This window comes from Micromys minutus, assembly GCF_963924665.1.
Source record: "Micromys minutus genome assembly, chromosome: 1".
Classification (NCBI taxonomy): Eukaryota; Metazoa; Chordata; class Mammalia; order Rodentia; family Muridae; genus Micromys; species Micromys minutus.
In genome coordinates this window covers 171443108-171459239 of record NC_137969.1, presented here as the reverse complement: position 1 = coordinate 171459239, position 16132 = coordinate 171443108, and the positions used below count along the sequence as shown (strand labels likewise).

Below are 16132 nucleotides of genomic sequence, written 5' to 3'. Positions count from 1 at the left end.
TGAGCTCTATTTCCCTGGTGCTGTCAGTCATACTGGCTGCAATTTCTGCATCCAAGAAAACTCATCCTCTTCCCATCCTGGGATGAGATCTGACTCCTCCTGAGCCTGCTGACTTCCCCCTGTGCACCAGGCATTGTTGTTTTACTCCTGATGTGTTTTCAAGGCATTTGTTTGCGTAGTCATTAACTGGTGTAAACGTTTATAAAAGGACTATGAAAACAGCTCCTAACATGTTTCCTCTCGAGTTCACCCAGAACTAATTATATGATCACCCAATAGGCCATTGATGCCAACAGGGCAATCCTTTTATTGTGCTTCCAAGTGACAGCTCCTCTCTGGGAACACACCCACAGACCGCATGTTTACATCTCCGGCTCTCTCCGGCACCATTCAGCTCTCTGCATGACTCAAGGGTCCTCAGGGAAGACACAGACATCACAACCCTATACTTTAACTCTGCCACTGACCTTACTCATTCCCACCCTGGCTGGCCTAAGAACATTCTCACCTTTAGAAGTGTTATATACTCAAAAGTGGATTCTAAACATGGCTGTCACCCCCTTTCCTGTGTCAACGTCTCCACTACATCTACTCTTAACCATGAATGCTGTAGAACAAGACTGTGGTTCCTCTTGTCACAGTACCGAGATCCAACAGCCCATCACCCAAATTCTTACTGCATCCCTTCTCTCTCTCCCCATCCCCCCAGCTCAAGAAATGGCTCTGAAACAGGCAACAGTGTACCACCAACACCAGAAGAATCAATAAGCCAAAGGTCACACTCAAAGATACTGACCATGAGCCCCTAAGGTAGTTGTCCTTTCTTCCTGGGGTCCTGGAGCCAACAGCTCCCAGTCTTCATTGCAGTAAAGTGTGGCTGTAAGACTGAGTTCTGGCTCTCAGCCACAGCAATGGCTCCTAGTCATGTGAGGAGACATCTTTGGTTGTCACACTAGAAGAAGGGAGAGTTCTTCTTGAACCTAGTGAGGAGAGAGCAGGAACATCAATTTGACAGTCCAGGAGGCATAGGGAACAAGCTGGCTCAGGGTTAACTGTGTCCAGAGTTAGGAGCCTTCTTCTAAATGACAAAGTAGAAGCTGGTCTGTCTCACTCCCCAGTGTGGACCATCAAGCCCTGTTTTGTCTTCAGATCTGATAGAATCAGATACAAACACCTTAGGAGCCCTATAGAGAATATAATAGACACATTATAAAGCAATACTATTGCCCCAAAGTTATTGCTCCAGTGAAGCTACATGTTATTCGGTAACACCCATGTTTAGGAGACTTTTTAGTATGTCTAGAGTTCTGGTTGGCTCAGCACAGCAGCTGGCATTGCCTCAGCCAACTCTGTTGATGATAAATTCGTTCCTCCATTTGTTTTGTTTTGTGTTGCTTGTGCGTTGTTTCACACAGGGTTTCTCTGGACAACAGCCCTGGCTGTCCTGGAACTTGGCTTGTAGAACAGACTGCACTTGAACTCACAGATCTACCAAAAGGTGAGCCACCAGTTATTTCATTCACTTTCAACAGTTTCTCCTGTATGCTCAGCCATGTCTGAGTAAGCCACACACATCAGCAGACATGACCTGGGAAGCATCTGGAGTCTTCTGTCCCAAATGTAAGAGGGATCTCCACTGGGTAGAGTCAGGACACCACCTTATAATTGATACAGTGAGCCAGTCTAAGCAAAGGGAGCACTGTGAGCAAAGTGGTAAAGGACTTGTGAATCTGGGCTTGTACACTAAGCTCCACAGAGTTCGTCTCTGGCCTCTCGGTCTTAGAGGACTTCATAGTAGAATTCCTTTCCTCAGTGTTCTGAAAGCATAGCTAGAAGCCCCTTCTCTTGCCCAGGTAAGATCTCTCATGAGGACTTCTTTTTAAGAGGGAGGGGGAGGAAGAAGGGGGAAGAGGAGAGGGAGAGGGGAATGGGGAAGGAAGGAGGAAGAAAGGAGGAGGGGGAGGGGGAGGAAGAAGGGGGAAGAGGAGAGGGAGAGGGGAATGGGGAAGGAAGGAGGAAGAAAGGAGGAGGGGGAGGAAGAAGGGGGAAGAGGAGAGGGAGAGGGGAATGGGGAAGGAAGGAGAAAGAAAGGAGGAGGGGGAGGGGGAGGAAGAAGGGGGAAGAGGAGAGGGAGAGGGGAATGGGGAAGGAAGGAGGAAGAAAGGAGGAGGGGGAGGGGAGGAAGCATGTGCATACAGTGCCCAGAAACCAGGCAAGAGGGGATGCTGAAAGAGTTGTAATCATTCTTAAAGGCTGAGCCAGCCCTCCAAGAACATCTTCTTTCCTATGATCAATCACTGAGAAGGTCATTAGACGTAACAGATAAATATAGAAGCATACTCTCTATAAAAACAATTATTCCTTTTCCGTCTAAAATTTAAGCTATCAGTGGGTGTCCATATAGCTGAGTAATACGCTCTCTTAGGCATTTTGTGGGAGGTGCATGGAACAGTCAAAATAAAGTCACAGGGAGGTGCTACAATCTTCTTCCTTCTCAGATGTGACAAAGGAATGTGGTATCATCAGAGCTGGGTACTTTCCCAGGACCACATCCACCTGCCACACTGCAGCTTGGTGGAGGGGGGAAGGGGAGCCAGACCACCAACAGTAATAGTCAGGGCTCCTCTCTCTGTAGCCAGGGTTCAGGGCACAGTGGACCATGTTTTCTCTAAACCCCTGAGAGCCTGGCCCTTTCCTGTATGCAAGGGCAGAGGCTCTCGCCTTCCTAATGCTGTGACCTTTTAATACAGCTCCTCACGTTGTCATGATTATTTGTGTTGTGACTTAATTCTGTAAAGTAATTCTGCTACTGTTATGAATCATGTTAATATCTGATATGCAACCCCTGTCTGTGAAAGGGTCATTCAACTCCCCAAAGGGCTTGTGAACCACAAATTGAGAACCATTGCCCAAAGGCAATTAGCAGGACAGAGTATTGGAGGACTCCTAAACATGTCCTATTTCAAAATATGGCCTTTTAAAGGGACCATAAAGCATTTGTGGTAAATATTTTCTTAGCTAAAGCTTGCATTTCTCCCAAAGAATCAAATCAATGCAGAGCATTTCCAGAAAGGTTTGGGTCACCCAGTACAAAGGCTTGGTTCACAGTCTTCAAACTCAGAAAGGCCTAGGCTGGGCTCCTGGGATTGAGGCTCTGCCCTCCAGTCTGGACAGCCTGGCAGAGGAAACCTGGGCGCTGGCTCTTGGTCATACCCAGGCCTATGAGCAGGAGGGTTCAGTGGAGACACGAACTGAGAGACCTGGTACGCTCTCTTCACAGAGAGAGCCATGGGCCACAGTGACTCAGCTGAGGATACATGAAAGAGCTAAGCAAGCAGGGAAAGGGTATTCCTACAGCTATTCCAATAGTCCGAGGAGGTTGTAGCAGGGAGATCGTGTAAGGCCATGAAATCTACTGAGATCTCAAAGGGAAGGAAGGAGGAAGAAAGAGGGAAAGAAAAGGAAGAGGGAGAAAGGGAGGAAAGGGGAAAGGAGAGGGATGTGTAGAGGTAGGGATGGGCTGCAGCCTCAGCTGGATCCCACGTCCCTGGCTGTGTGTGCAATAGTAACATCAACTAAAAGAGCTGGCCGTGCACCCCTCCTGCAGTGAGGCTCCCCGGTGTCTTCTCAGGGGTAACCTCCACAGACCAGGTCTATGGCAGCTGCCAACAGCTTCTACCTAGGGGCTCCCATACCCAGCCTCTGGAAACTAAGGCTCATGAGTCTGAGTCATTAGTCATTTCATCTCCCTAATGGAGGCCACAACTGTGTGTGTGTGTGTGTGTGTGTGTAATATGTACATGCACAGAGATATGTGTGTATAAATGTACATGCATATAGATATGTGTGTGTGCATGTGTGTAATATGTACATGCACAGATATGTGTATGTAATATGTACATGCATATAGATATGTGTGTGTGCATGTGTTTGTAATATGTACATGCACAGAGATATGTGTGTATAAATGTACATGCATATAGATATGTGTGTGTGCATGTGTGTGTGTAATATGTACATGCACAGAGATATGTGTGTATAAATGTACATGCATATAGATATGTGTGTGTGCATGTGTGTGTGTAATATGTACATGCACAGATATGTGTGTATAAATGTACATGCATATAGATATGTGTGTGTGCATGTGTGTGTAATATGTACATGCACAGAGATATGTGTGTATAAATGTACATGCATATAGATATGTGTGTGCATGTATGTGTGTAATATGTACATGCACAGAGATATGTGTGTATAAATGTACATGCATATAGATATGTGTGTGCATGTGTGTGTGTAATATGTACATGCACAGAGATATGTGTGTGTAATATGTACATGCATATAGACATGTGTGTGTGCTTTTAATGGAGTTATACCACATGGGGTGATGCTGCCCACACCCCAAGAGCCAAGCACTATCTAATCAAACCCCAGTGCCAGGCATGAGTTATTGACCAGAACTTAAGTCTCCTAAAGCAATGTGGGCTTTGCCATTGCCCTCGGCTTCCTCCCAGGTAAGACTCTTGCTGAAGACAACACGCGGTTTGGACACAGGAGCTGACTTGGATGCCTGCTCCACAAGTGCCATGTAAGCTGCCCACGGAAGAGCAATGGGCAGTCCTACCCCACCGTAAAGCCTATGAACCACACCCATGACCGGACCAGCAATGTATCAGCAACGGCGAAATAATGGAACTCTAATCCGTTTTACCAACAGCTATCTAACTCGGTTTCATATCTATTTAATAGGAGGGAACTCACATCTAGTTCTGAAAACTTAATGGCGTAGCCTATGGTTAGAGGTGACAGACCCTGGAGGACAGACTAAAACATCCATGTTCCTAAATCAGTAGACGTTTTATAATGATTTATTTTTGTCTTATGTGCGCTGGTGCTTTGTCTGCGTGCATGTCTGTGTGAGGATACTGGATCCTGGAGTGACAGACAGTTGTGAGCTGCCATGTGGGTGCTGAGAACTGAGCCCCGGTCCTCTGGAAGGGCAGCCAGTGCCCGGAGCCACCGAGCCATCTCTGTGGTCCTGTATTTCTAAATATTCATCATTGTGCACAGCTCAGTGCAGCTCTTACCTCGTTTAGAAAGCTTCCTTTTGCAACAGATGGAGATTGTTACCGAGATCCACCACTGGTCCAAATGCAGAGAATAAATGACCGGACGGTGCCTAAACTCTCCCCCATACCTAAGGCGCCTGTTGCTAAACACTGTCCCCTAGACATGGAAAATGCATGCACGAAATCTCAACAATATGGTTTCCTGAACGAGACCAGCAGGGTGACAACACCACAGGCCACGTGAAGAGGTGGGAATTCCACCTGGTTCCACCCTAGATGTAAAGGGTAGATGGTGGCTGCTCAGAGAGAACCGTTTGAGACCTCTAGGAAGAGCTACCAGATTGGATGTCCAATCCCAGGGTCGGCCCTGGATGCTTGTGGCGCATAGACTCAGTAAGTCTGTGTGTTTGTGTGTGTTTAGTAACACATGCAGCAATAGTAACAGAAGAGACCACGTGTTGGGGAGAGGAACACTGAGTTTGGCCACGGAGGGAGGGATGGGAATAATGTAGATGCGGTGCTCATTTAAGAAGTTCTCAAAAGAAAATTACAATATAAAATAAAAAAATAAATGTATGGTCCAATTCCCTTTCCTCCAGGCTCTGACCAAAAGACAATGTCCCAAAGTCAACAGGCCACGCCCAGTGCCACAGTGCCCATCAGACTTAAGGACTCCATCAGTCTGACTAGACCAACCCAAATCCCTGGGTCTAGCTCACAATCCCAGAAATGGTCCTGGCTTTCTCAGTGAACTGTAGTCACCTCTCTGAGGATGTAGCCCAGGTCTTGCCCTCTCCCATAGAACAAGGCAAGAGGAGACACGTGCCTGGGGCCAGGGGTGGAGGCAACAGTGACCGGCACGCGGTGAGAGGTGGGTGGTGGTGGTTTCAAGACCCCCGTGTGTTTTCCCTCTAACCGCGGAGAAGTCTGTGAATTACCCTTATGGAGGAGGAAGTCTGGGGGAGAAACGTCTAAATATTGAGGGCAGTAGAAAAACGTCAAACTGTTTTTAACAAGCTCTGCCTGAATTGGATCAGATGTGCAGAGAGATGATGAGCCCAGTGGCCTGCAGAGCTCCCAAAAGGCAAGAGCCCTGCAGGCGCACGGAGCAGTTCTAGGGGCCCCACCCCGCCAGGGGAGCGGCAGGGGTGCCCCCCAGGCGCACGTGGTGCGGGCTCAGGGCTCGGGTAGACTGCAGCCCTGGACTTGGCTGTCTGCAGTGCGGCCAGCGCGCAAACGAGGCTGGAGCCAACCAAGGCGGAGGCAGCACACACAATGTGTTTCTTGTTAGGGACTCCCAAGCCGGGCCAGGTTTTGCTTTTGGTGAGGCATTATAATATTAAGAATCAGTTTGATTCCGGACAAGCCCGCCCTTGTTGCAGGCTGCTTGCGGGTTCCCACGGACGCCAGTGGGCAGACGCGGGTGGCCTGTGCGCTGCGCTCTCTCGGGCTTGGCGGGCTGGGGGCGGGGCGCCCAGCGGGCTGCGGCCTGGGGTCCCCTCGGTGACCCCGGCTCCGGTGGTGGCCCGACCCGCGGCGCGCGCCTCCCGGTGGCGCAGACTGGGCGACGCCAGCCCCCGCTCCCGCCAGTTCGCAGGCAGCCCGAGATTGTTTTCCAAGACTATCGCCGCGTCCAGTTACTTTTCTTTTTTTTTAATTTGGTGACCGGAATAAAAGTCGCAGGAAAATCCTTTGTCAGCGCCAAAAGCGGCCGCAAATCGGAGTAGTTCACAGTATTGGTAACAAAATATTTGCGGCACTTCGTAGTTAAATCGGACCCTTCCGCGGAACTTCCCAAACCTTGGCTTTCTTTGAACCAGGCTGGAAAGCGATCCTTCTAAAAGGGGATCAGACAGTGGCAAGCAATTGGATTTGGCACGGCTTTTTTTTTTTTTTTTTTTTTAAAGTCTGGGGCTGGAGATCTGCAGGTAAACAGAACTGTGAAGGAATCCTAGAAGGAGTTATGGCCGGAATTGTGGCAAGGCAAGGGCGGGCCGACTTAAGGCTAAAGCCATTGTAGTAGCTGCGGCGCTTCGCTAATGCCATTTATTAGCTGTGTGTGAGACGAAGTGTAAGAGTCTTCAAAAAAAAATTACCCCAAAGAGAAAAACAAACATCCTCTTGTTTGCTTTTCGTGGCTTTGCTCTTTTTCCTTCAGTCCTAGCGCTCCTCGTCTAAGGCCCTTTTAAACCCAAATTCGGTTTATCTGGTTTCAGGATAAGGGCTCCCTCTTGCCAAGGTATTAAATAAACACGAAAAGCAAAAACTCGAATCCTTCCTTATACAACCCAGATGCTGTTTCCTCGAAAACCACAACAAACTCGGATAAGCCAGATAACAGCTCTGGCGGGTTGTTCGCCAAACCCCCTCCCCCAAATCCCGAGCTTTCCCACCCCTCACCCTTGGGTTTTAGGGCCAGCAGAGGACGATTGTGCCCGACAGGCGACGAATAGCTGCCGCTAACACTCAGCGGTGGGTGAGCACCCTTGAGGGATCCGGGTGCCATAAACTATCCGGAAATGTTGGCATCTGGTTCCTAAAAGGGAGCTTTCCCTGGAGATAAACCGGGACAGAGGAGGCGTCTGCGTCTCCAGGCCGACTTACAAGTTTCTGGACTCTAGGTGCTGGCAAGAGAAAACTCAGCACTGTGAAGGGGCTAGGCCTGCCCCCCCCCCCCACCTCTCACCCCCCACCGCAGTTGTAGCCGGGAGGAGCAGGCAGAAGCGGGAGCTGCAAGCTGAGTCTCGGAGAGGCCAGAAGACCGCGGGCAGCAGTGCATCCTACCACCTGGGGGGGGGGCTGTTCTGGAAAAGTCTGATGCTTTTTGCATAATCACTGAGAATCCCTAAGAGGATGTTCATAGAACGGGGTGGGGTGGGGGGTCGAGGAAAAGGATCCTTCAAAGATTTTTCCCCCCCTTTTGGAGTCGAAGCCATCCGGGCGAGAACCAAGAAGATCCAGAAGCATAAATAAATCTTGTCCTGCGACGAGACAGTGACCTCCTTTGCAGCCACTTCTACCCTCCCGCCAGCTCCACGCCTCTCGTTGCAAAAACAAATGAAATAAAGCAAAACCTTTTGCTTTGGCAAGGTCTAAGCCGCATTACCCCCACTCCCACCCCCTTTTGCGAAGGAAGAGTTCTTTTCTTCTCCCTCCCCGCCCCCCTTTTTTCTCCTCTCTTTACAACCCCCCCCCCCTTTTCCCCTGTTCTTTTCTTCTCCGTCTTCCTTCTTTCCCCCAAATCACTCGAAACTTAAGACGTGCAGAGGCTGCAGGTGCGCGCAGGCTGACGGCCCGGTCAGGGCGAGCCTGGGACCGCCGGGCCTTGCAGGCATTGATCAGCTGGGCGCGCGCGCTGAGTGACGGCGCGGTTGCTATGGCAGCCGCCTGAGCGGCGCCGCGAGGACAAGGCTGCAGGGCGGCGTGAATGGGCGGCGTCACGCGCCTGGCGCCAGAGAGTCTGCTCCGGGGCTCCGGCTCCGGCCCCGCCGCGGCCTGGCCCGCGCGCCGCTGCCGCCGCCGCTGCTGCCAATTCATCACCTGTCAGGGATCACTCGGGGGGTCACGGGCGGAATGGACACAGCTGTGAGAACAAAACCGAGGGGAAGAAAGGCGAGAGCTCCCAATTGCGCCAGATGTGCAGGGAAGACCTTGAGACTCGCCCCCGCCGAGCCCGCTCCTCCCGCCCTCGTGGCATCACGCGGGGATAGTAGCCAAGGTGGCTGGGCCGGGACCTGCTTCTGATTACCGCGCGTGGCCGGGACACGGTGGGGGACCCGGGGGCCTAGTAGCAGGGCTCGGGCAACTCCAAGTGGGTCTGTTGCTTTAAATGGGGGGCATCCGCGTGGGTAGCTGGGGCGGCCAATATCTACACACACACACACACACACACACACACACACACACACCACCGGAAGCCCTTCACACCTTCCCACCACCCACGGATCCCGCCCTTTCTGCATCTGGGCGCGTCCTGCAGCTGGGACCATTTGAACTTCTGGGCTCTCAGATGAAAACCCACAGCCATACCAGTGGGCAGATTTTCTTTATTTTTTTTTTTTTTTAAATGTCATTATAAGCTGCTCCGAAAAAGGATCCCACCAGATCCCCGGCCCCGAAACATCATTTTAAGAAATGTCAGCCCAGGCTTGCCGCGACAGACTTACGGGTAACTCCGTCCTTTTCAGCCATTAACTTATACAGTTTCGCAATCCCCTTAAGATGTTCTTTAAATGAATGCGAAAACTGGGTCGGGTGCCAACAGAATCGGATTCAGCGCAGCCCCGCAGACTGGACTCTGGCATGGCAGCCAGAGAAAGAAACGCCAGAAAACTTTCACCATATTTAGCAATTTTACTATATCAGGGTACAGGAACGGTCTTGGGAGAAGGCGCTCGTGCGTCGCTGCCAGTGTGGAGCGACGCTGCACAGCACTCATCCAGCCTAGGGCCTTTCTGTTGGGATAATGAGCCTGGCACGGGGGCTAACATACGGTGTCCTTGGAAAAAGCTAAGAATGCGTCAGTACCGCAGAGATGCAATGTCCAAGAATCATAAGTAATAATTTGAGAATCCCAGAGATGTTTGTTTACATTGGCTATTATTGTAAAATACTCAGAGTATAACATCATGAACCAAAAGTGTCAAAACAAAATCTGTTCCGCTGTGGCACGTATGTGACAGAAACACATGCACACAAGTACATCAAGAGGCTCGAACTGGGGGGTGGGGGGGACTCAGATAGTAAATCACTTCCAGCTTAATAACAGAGGCGAGTTGTCAGTTGAACACTGTCGCTGAGTTGCGGGAGGTACTGCAAGCCTTGTGCAGATTTCTCTGCAGGGCAGAGTTCCTGCAGCCTCCAAGCTGAGATGGCCAGATTTTACCACCTCTACACCACCGGACTCTGCCCCCTCAGAGAGAAGCCTAGGGGCACATGGCTGTCACGTGGAGGTCAGAGACTGCCTGGCCCACCAGCTGAGGAATTAATCATTAATTGAAGGGAAAATACTGTTTCTCCACCACGGAGCTTTGCCCAGATTCTGCATTCTTTCTCTTTACTGCATTCAGAGGATGTGGAGGATTGAGACCAAAAACCCTTTCTGGGCTTAAGATAATTTTTTCCCCTTTAATGCACGACGGATATATGGTAGTCTTCAGCAAAACAAGAATTCAGAACTAAAGTATTGGAGGCAAGAGCTCCAAACTTTTTCCAAAATGCAGCTGCATCTAGGAAGGGTGCTGAAAGATTCCAAACCTGGTACGTAACAGAATTTCCTTTAAACGCAGCGATAAGCTGTCAGTCAATAGCTAGGACCACCTACCTGACAAAGAGCTTCCCGAGAGCTGTAAGTGCTGGAATGTGACACCAGAAATCACGATTTGTGCATAATTAATCGTATCGCTTTGCCACCTACACTGAAGGGCACAGACCAAGGGCAGTGTATGTAAATGTAGCTCCAATGTGCAAACCCACTAATGACCTTCGATTAATGGAGTCATTACACTAACCCTGCCTCATCCTTGGGGAGGAGGGGGGTCCCAGACGTACTCGGTCCCTCGGGGCCCTTCTGTGGTCTGAAGGAGACCGCACAGTGTTCCCCTACAATTCGTGTCACTGGGTTTCCGAGAAGGCCTCCCGCGTTGATCCAAGCTGCAAGGCCCCGCGCTAAACCTGTCGCGAATGTGTATGTGGGTAGGTTTTCCGCCCCTCCTCCCCTTAAATAGCTTTTCTTTATCTAAAAAGAAGGAACTCTACAAATGTGACTTCCCAAAGGCGCGCTTCTTTTCCCTTCAGCCTCTTCCCTAACGCTAGCGACCTGTGACTTCCCGTCTGCAGTGCGGAGACCGTGGGGCCGCTGGAAGTCCTGGGGCGGGGATAGCTAGCTCCGGGCACACCCCCGGAGCAGGGGTCCTGCCAGCTTTGGGAATTAGAACCAGGCGGGCACAATTGCACACTCAGGCCCCCTGGGCGCCCAGCGCACACTGTACTCAATTTACCACCCCAGCTGGGCTCTCGCCCGCTCCTCCTACCCCACGGGCATTGGCTGCGAACGCGGAAGAACCGAGAGCTCTCAGCCACCAATGGGAGAATTCGCCCGGTATGATGGACGGGACCCCTTCCACCAATGGCGATCCAGGGATGCCCGATTGAGCGGCCTGGGCGAGTGCACATAAAAGACGCCCCGCCCGGCTCGCGCTTCATTCTGAACAGAGCCCTGTGCGGCGCAGCCAGCTCGGCCCCCTGCGGCGGCTCCCTCCCAGCCTCTCCTCCTACGAGCAGCATGAAAGCCTTCAGTCCCGTGAGATCCGTTAGGAAAAACAGCCTGTCCGACCACAGCTTGGGCATCTCCAGGAGCAAAACCCCGGTGGACGACCCGATGAGTCTGCTCTACAACATGAACGACTGCTACTCCAAGCTCAAGGAACTGGTGCCCAGCATCCCCCAGAACAAGAAGGTGACCAAGATGGAAATCCTGCAGCACGTCATCGATTATATCTTGGACCTGCAGATCGCCCTGGACTCCCATCCCACTATAGTCAGCCTGCACCACCAGAGACCTGGACAGAACCAGGCGTCCAGGACGCCGCTGACCACCCTGAACACGGACATCAGCATCCTGTCCTTGCAGGTGAGACTCGCTTGCAAGTATCCCGCTGCCCAGATGCTCCGGGTCGCCCGAGCTGTCACTCTTAAAGCCCATCCTAGAGACAGGTTCATTAACTTTATTTCCAAGAAAACTGTACATTGAGCGTCATGTGAAATCGCTACTTATAAGTTCAGTGTGGGTTGCGTCTGGGTCAGCATTGTAGCATGAACCTGTTTAATGGGACTTGTTGGCACTTTCGTAAAAGGAGCGGGGCAGGGGGGGGGTGCTACCTTCCCTTAAGATTGCCTAACATCCTGCCTTTTATCCTTTCTCTCCAGGCGTCTGAATTTCCTTCTGAGCTTATGTCGAATGATAGCAAAGTACTCTGTGGCTAAATAAATGGTGAGTGTTTGCGGGTGCCTCCTGTGTGCGCGTTTCGGTAATGTGCTTGTGTGTCCGTTAAATGTTTGATTTGGTAAATGCATGCTTACTTCACTGTGTTACGGGTGCCGCTTGTCTTACCAGAGAGGCATGAAAGGGCTTGTCACTGGGGTTGATCAGGATTACAGAACAGTTGCCTTTACAAAGGGGGAGGGGGAGGAGAATGCCCGTAACTTACTATGAAGGTGTCAGGGCGAAGTGTTATTGGCTTTTATGAGCCCAGTGGCGGTACTATGAAGTACTAACCTCAGCTGTAATTAATCTTATCGCCACAAATTCCATTGTGATTCTCCTTCCCCAAAACTGAAGTCCTCTTGAGATTTCTCTGGCTAGCTACCCCGAGCCTTACCCCTGCGCTCCGGGATCCAGATTTCCCTATCTGTTAACCGAGGGGCTGTTTTCAATCAAATAATTGTTACAAGAAGCAGACTGGCGCCTATGAGTGAGCTGTTAGAGATCCAAATAGGAGACTGGGTTTGGGAAGTTTTCCCCTTGAGTCTCTATTTTCATGTTTAATTTGTGCTGTTGGGGCCGGGTGTGTGTGCTGCATCTGGACGCCAGGGTTTGGTTAAATGCTCAAACTGTGGCTTCCTCGGCGCCAGGCTGCCCGCCTCTGCCCCAAGGTTACATTCTCCTAAACTGCCTTTCTCTCCCAATCTTTTGCAGGCATTTGGGGACTTTTTTTTTTCTTCTTACTTTCTCTTTTCCTTTTGCACAAGAAGTCTACAGGATCTTTTAAGACTTTTGCTTTGTGATCAACCATTTCACCAGGAGAACAAGTTGAACGGACCTTTTTTAAAACAGAAAACGGAAGGAAAACTGAGAATGATCATCTTCCCCAGGTGTTCTCCGGCCTGGACTGTGATGCTGTTATTTATGAGAGACTTTCAATGCCCTTTCTACAGTTGGAAGGTTTTCTTTATATACTATTCCCACCATGGGGAGCGAAAACGTTAAAAAAAAAAAAATCACAAGGAATTGCCCAATCTAAGCAGACTTTGCCTTTTTTCAAAGGTGGAGCGTGAATGCCAGAAGGACCCAGTATTCGGTTACTTAAATGAAGTCTTTGGTCAGAAATGGCCTTTTTGACGCGAGCCTACTGAATGCTGTGTATATATTTATATATAAATATATATATATTGAGTGAAACCTTGTGGACTCTTTAATTAGAGTTTTCTTGTATAGTGGCAGAAATAACCTATTTCTGCATTAAAATGTAATGACGTACTTATGCTAAACTTTTTATAAAAGTTTAGTTGTAAACTTAACCCTTTTATACAAAATAAATCAAGTGTGTTTATTGAATGTCAATTGCTTGCTTTATTTCAAACAGTGCTTTGATTTTTTTATGCTATGTTATAACTGAACCCAAATAAATACCAGTTCAAATTTATGTAGACTGTATTAAGATTATAATAAAATGTGTCTGACATCAATCCTGGATTCTGAATGATTTGTGAGATGTCTTGTGTTTGCTTGGGACACCTCCTTCTGATCTCTCCCCATCTCTCAAGTGTCCCATGGCAGCCCAGTAGACCGAAAACATTGTTGCCTTTAGGAGGGATGGGAACTGGAACTCAATACCTAGCAGCTTGATTCTGTGTCTGCATTGGGACAGGGTTTGTAGGAGGGAACTCCCTTGAGTTGGGTCATTGACTAAGTGTACAGTCTAGAAAGACACCCTTGGAGCAAGATCCAGCTTTAGAAAGAGCAAAGGGGCTTTGACTGTCACTGTTTACCCCTGAGAATTAAGCTGTTGAACCTGCTGCAAACTCCAGAACTCCTCCTTCCTCTCCTCCACCTGTGGCTCACCCAGGCCTGCCTGGACCAGCTGCTTTCCTGGTCCTGTGGCTACTAAGTGCTCTTCACCCTTGACTGAGTTCTGAACTGCAAGGAACAGAGGGAAGGTGCGAGAAAAGCCCCTCCCACTCGCCAAAAAAGGTATCACCAACCTTTCCAGCTCTCCCAGCCTTGAGGATTCTGGGCTGCTAATTTGAATATGCAGTCAATAGGTGCTTAAGTTTAGTTCCCAAATTGAAAGTGACTTGGTTGGGGTGGAGTGGTTCTGGAAGGTAGCTCAGGGAAGACAGGCACAGCCTAGGGAAAGAATGGGACAAGAGGTACTTACAGCTCACCTGGTGCTACTTTCTAGGCCAAGCAGGTGTTTGGGTGGCGCCTGCTAGTCTGCCTTGGCTGAGGTGTTTCCCCTGTCACCGAATCCATCCTGGTGAGTGGAGGAGGGGCAGCTTCGGTTCCGGTCACACACCCCCCTCCTTCCTGCAGGGGTGGGTTTTCCTTAATGAATATACCTGGGATGCGGGCTTTGACCATTACACCTGGGTTGGAAACTGCCCGAGAGGCCCTGGCAGCCGCCCAACACACTAGTTACCTGTTGCCTACTATAGCGCCTGCATGCACACCCGGCCAACCCGGCATGTACTCTGTCACCCCACCCCACCACCACCGCTCTGCTCCGACACACACACACACACACACACACACACACACACCCCGGGAGAGAAGTATAAGAGAACAAGTTGCTGCCCCACCCCTGCCTGTCCTCAGACTCATGACTGCCGGATCTCATCCTCCCCTCCGATGGCCTTGGGGATCTGACCCTGGGGTACAGTTGTGCCATCTGAAAGGCAGGGCCCTTTGGAGCACCTGATGACTTCTAATTAGCTGCAGCCTGGGGGATGTGGCACCTTTTGGAGGGGACTTCGAACTGCCGCTAGTCATGCCGTGGAGGCCGAGCGCCACCTTCTGGCAAATATGAGGATCGCTGCTGGCCTTCGGCTCTGCTGTATGGGGCGTGGATGCTACTAGCTATGAGCAGGTGGCCAGCAGCATTATCCTGACCAAGCCCTGGATATATTACCTTCAAAAAATGACTGATGTCATCCCTAACGACTCTTCCTCTAGCACAAATACATAAAGCTGCTCTATCTTCTTACTGCTCACAACAATTAGCATCTTACACTATGGTGTCTCCCGCCAACAGCTTGTGACTGGAAAAGTGGTTACATGGTTCTTAGGTCAGAAAGTTTGGCCGCATGTTTCTGCTCTTCTGTCCCTAACTTCGCCTTAAACCTTTACTTTTCCTGATTTGCTTCATACCTTTCAACCAGAACCCCAACCTGTATGTTGTGACCCCTTTCATGGAGTCATATATCACATAGCCTGCATATAAGACAGTTACATTACAATTCACAACAGTAGCAAAACTACACTCATGAAGCAGCAACGGAAACAACTTTATGATTGGGGGTCACCACAACACGAGGAACTGTATTAAAGGATATCGTCGGTAAGGTTACAGACCAGTGCTTTATCAGAATGGGATAAGAATGAGCAAAATTTCCTTACTCCAGACCCTAATGCCATTTTTTTCCTTCCACTAAATAAGATGTAGGTCTAGATGGTTCATGTACATTTTATCAGCATCAAAAATTCAGCTTCTAAATTTGAGTAGTTTGAGAATTTTAAAAAAGATTTACTGTATGCATATTATAGCTACTATCCGATGACGGCACCAGATCCCATTGCAGATGGTCGTGAGCCACCATGTGGTTGCTGGGAATTGAACTCAGGATCTGGAAGAGCAGCCAGTGCTCTTAACCACTGAGCCATCTCTCCAGCCCCCGATTTTGAGATTTTTTTAATCATAATATTGAGGCAAGTTTAAACATGCTTATTCTTTATTCACTGACATTCTTCACCACATAGGTTTTTAATTTCCTTACACTAGTTTATTTACTTATTATGCCAGGGATTAAACTCAGGGCCTTGATAATACAAGGCGAGCACCTACCACTGGGCTACCTCCTCAGCCCTTGACGTCATTCTTCTGAGAAAGCTCTGTTCTTTAACAAGCTAAGATAACTCTGACTCCAGGATGATGTGGAATTTGTTTCTCTGGTCCGTGGTATTGTCTACTACAGATTCTGTTAATGCGGTAGTTTATCTGGAATTTTGAGAGATAAAGAACTTTTTCTTGCACTATCTCACAATTAGAATTAATGGTCAC

The 16132-nt window shown here is 49.5% G+C and overlaps 1 protein-coding gene across 1 annotated transcript; it reads left to right on the top strand.

Moving 5' to 3' along the window:
* Positions 1 to 11297: 11297 nt before the first annotated feature.
* Positions 11298 to 13468, top strand: ID2 (inhibitor of DNA binding 2). Its single transcript, XM_080919783.1, has 3 exons — positions 11298 to 11706; positions 12003 to 12066; positions 12772 to 13468. Exons 1-2 carry the CDS (start codon positions 11359 to 11361, stop codon positions 12057 to 12059), a joined length of 405 nt encoding a protein of 134 aa, XP_080775909.1. The 5' UTR covers positions 11298 to 11358; the 3' UTR covers positions 12060 to 12066; positions 12772 to 13468.
* Positions 13469 to 16132: the final 2664 nt, after the last annotated feature.